This window comes from Quercus suber, unplaced genomic scaffold (assembly GCF_002906115.3).
Source record: "Quercus suber isolate HL8 unplaced genomic scaffold, Cork oak 2.0 scaffold_547, whole genome shotgun sequence".
NCBI classification, from domain to species: Eukaryota; Viridiplantae; Streptophyta; class Magnoliopsida; order Fagales; family Fagaceae; genus Quercus; species Quercus suber.
In genome coordinates, this window is record NW_027069995.1 from 504499 (window position 1) to 508184 (window position 3686).

The 3686-nt window shown below is 37.5% G+C and overlaps 1 protein-coding gene across 1 annotated transcript; it reads left to right on the forward strand.

Moving 5' to 3' along the window:
• The first annotated feature begins 364 nt into the window (after positions 1–364).
• Positions 365–1552, forward strand: LOC112004808 (F-box/kelch-repeat protein At3g06240). The gene has a single exon (XM_024037034.2). The coding sequence runs from the start codon at positions 365–367 to the stop codon at positions 1547–1549; it is 1185 nt and encodes a 394-aa protein (XP_023892802.1). The 3' UTR covers positions 1550–1552.
• Positions 1553–3686: the final 2134 nt, after the last annotated feature.

Below are 3686 nucleotides of genomic sequence, written 5' to 3' on the forward strand. Positions count from 1 at the left end.
CATTAAATTATTTAAAATCAATATTCAATATAAATGAAACTATTTATACTATTAGACATAATATTCCAGTTTTACCAAAATTAAATTTCAAAATACTAAAGTCAAATCAAATGAATTTAAATTAAGTATCGAAATTTAAAACAAATAAAACTTTTTTTTTTTGAGAAACTAAAAACAAATAAAACTAAGTAGAGAGTCCAGACCCAAATTCTCTACTTCACTCGCAGAGTCTAGAGTCCACAATCCAGAGACCACTGATGGTCCACAACCCTTCCTTTCCTTTTGCCTTCTCTACACACACATTCCGTTAATGCCATTGCCATTAGCCCCTCTCTCTCTCTCTCCTCTCTCTTTGAAAGCAACAATGTCAGACAACAACGAGACGTTAAATCCATGGGGATCGCTTTTACCTGATGACATTGTAACCAATATTTTCCTTCGCCTACCAATCAAATCCATAATTATCTGCACCTGTGTTTCAAAAAAATGGAAATCTCTAATCCTAGATCCCAAATTCAATTTCATCTCCACCCATCTCCACCACTCCTACAACAGCAACAACCACAACCTTCACCTCTTCAGTTTGGACTCACAAAAAACTGAAGACAACAAAGAACTCTACGTGTTGTATAACGAGGATGATACTGACTTCACTCGACACGCCAACTTTGATATCCCTTTGCATGGTCCAGAACTTGATCCCCTCGACAAAATATTACATGTGGTCGGTACTTGTAACGGCCTTCTCTGCCTTTCGGATTATTCACTAAAAAGTGATAGAATCTTTCTGTGGAACCCTTGTGTTGGAAAGGATCTCAGACTTCCTTCACCCAATGTCACCTACGCTACACATGGTGTGTTCAAAGGGTCCCTTGGTTTTGGATTTGATCCCAAAGCTAATGACTATAAAGTGGTCAGGGTTGTGTGGTTTCCCATTACACCTAACCTTCCAACGTTGCAACACAAGGTCGAGGTTTATTCACTTTCCACTGGTCAATGGAGAATGCTTAGGGATAGTTTGGTTCCCACATGTGTTGTCTATGGTATTTTAACACAGTCATCTGTCAATGGGGCTATGCATTGGCTTGCTTCTAGGACGGCTAATGATAACCAATTTGATCATTTTGGTTTGGTGTTTGATTTGCACAACGAGGTCTTCCATGAAATACTGCTACCAGAACTTCCAGCTTATACACGTCAAAGAAGTACGCTGTGCGCTTCTGTTTCCACATATCGGAATTCCATCTCCTTGTTTCATGACGATCAGAATAGTCTCTGTCTTGATATATGGGTGATGAAGGACTACGGTGTTGTTTCCTCGTGGGTGAAAGCTCTAAGTTTACCTTTAAGAAAGAACATAACGAGGGCAGTAGGTTTTCGCAGGAATGGTCACATTGTGTTGGAATTGGATGGTGGACAACTCATATCATGGGATTTAGAGACCCAAGAGATTAAGGATTTTGGGATTATTGGATATAATTTTGTTGATGCATATGTTGAGAGTCTAGTTTTACTTGACAAAACTGCCAACAATGCAATTACATATTGACAGAAATAGGTAAGATGCATTTCATGGTTTTTTTAAGCTTGGCATTGATCATATCATACCTTAGATATTAATATATACTGTTTGATAGGACACTGTTCTATAAATTCTTATTATTATTCATTGATTAACTTAATTAAGTTGCTTTTTCTCTACGACAAATAGCTTATCAAGGTTGTGTTCGCTATCGGTTTTATTGAGGGGATAGTTGAGTATGTAGCATGTAGAAATAAAATTGTTTATATCCATTTCAAATTTTCTTTAATATAGTCATTTATTACTTAAATAAAAAAGGTGGTCAGTGTTAGCTGTCAACTTTGAGCAATCTTATTTATCATGTAAAGTGCATGACTCCCTGCCACTTATCTCCTAAAAATGAAGTACCTAGAAGCTAAGTTAACTACTTTTACTTCGTGGTTTATATTGCTGTAATAATTTCATCTTATAATGTACTAATGCTTTTAGTTTGTTCTTTAGGTCAAGGTTATCTTTTAGAGGATGGTTATTTCTCCTATGCAATTTATGAAAGTGGGCAATGTTGTTATGAATGAAAATGGTACTCGAGTGAACAATTATTGTGGATGAAGGGATGACACCCTAAGAATATGACACATTGAACATTCAGAGGTGTATTTTTATTTTTGAAATACCCGAGTAACAGCTCGGAATGTATTACTGAGAGCATGTTGACGGATGATGCAAACCTTAACTCATAATATTGTTTTGTGGTTGCCTAGTTGGCATTAGCTTTCCTTTCAAATAATTTATTTTGGTTGTAAAGAAGAACTGTTGATTTCATATCGTATTTGTGCTTTTTGTTTTACTATGAATTGTACAATATTTTTACTTTATTGTTTTCTTTGGAACACTTTGTCTTCTCTTCACAATTGCCCTCTGTTAGTAGCAAGATATCTTCTTATTATGCATGTAATTGTTGGCATTAGAATAGGCTTAGATCATTTACCTTGGTCTCCTATTCCTCTTGGTGCACATGTTCTGGTGTTCATGTGGTAAAGGCTTTGGAGTAATTCTTAATATGTACATTCTGAAAAATGGCAAATTTGGTTACTACACTAGTTAGTGTTATTTTATCTACTTCTGGAGTTAAATCGTAAACAAGAAAGCACTTACAGTTCTTAATTTCTTGCAGGACCTTTTGCAATCGTGGTTGGTGATGGGTGTAGTAACCGACTTTAACTCAACAAAAGAATAGATTCAACACGGCTTTTTTATAGTGTTTTGTTTCTTAGTATGGTATTACTTTATTATGCCAAAATTAAACGTAGTTGCTTATGTTAAGACTCCTTTTGTGGTTACACCATTATTATATTAGTATTTCGGGATGATTTGTAGTTTGGTTTAGTTTGTTTGAGGAAATGATTAAGCACTTAATTTTGATTATCATGCAAGGGTAACTTTATAAAGTTGCTCGCTCCTAAGGATGGTTCGCTTCTGAACCCCCTGTAGTTGCGTAGCATTGCAGTTCCCTTTCAAGAGGAATTTATGTCCCTGTGAATAACACAGTTATTCGCAAGCTTGTTGGGTTATTTTTTCTTGAGTCTCAGGGAAACACCTTCTACCCCCCCTTCTCTTGTGCTCTTTCAAAACCATTGATGGAAGATCTCTCAAGCTGCTGGAAATCCCTCTCTTTATCAGAGAAGGAAGGCGCCGGCCTGACCCTGAACTCCGACCAAGTCACGACGAAGTTTTCCATAGTAGCCAGATTCCTAACACGACGTCCCATCAACCTTAACGCCATTGCAAACACATTCAATCCACTTTGGAGATCAAAAACGGGTTTCCGTATGAAGTTCATCGGTGACCACCTTATCCTCTTCTCTTTTGACTCCAAAGAAGAGGTTGACAGAATCCTTGCAGCTGAGCCATGGAGCTTTGACAAAAGCATCATGGTATTATCTAGGCATGAACACTCGACGCAGATCAATGCATCGAACATTAACACTATACCCTTTTGGGTGCAGGTCCACGATATCCCCCTACGATTCCGAAATAAGGAGGTGGCGGAAAAGATTTGTGAGGCTATAGGTTTGGTTATCCAACCCGAGAACCCTCACGACTACGATGGAGGCAGTTTTATACGAATTCGTGTCGAGGTTAATATCTCCCTCCCACTTTGCCG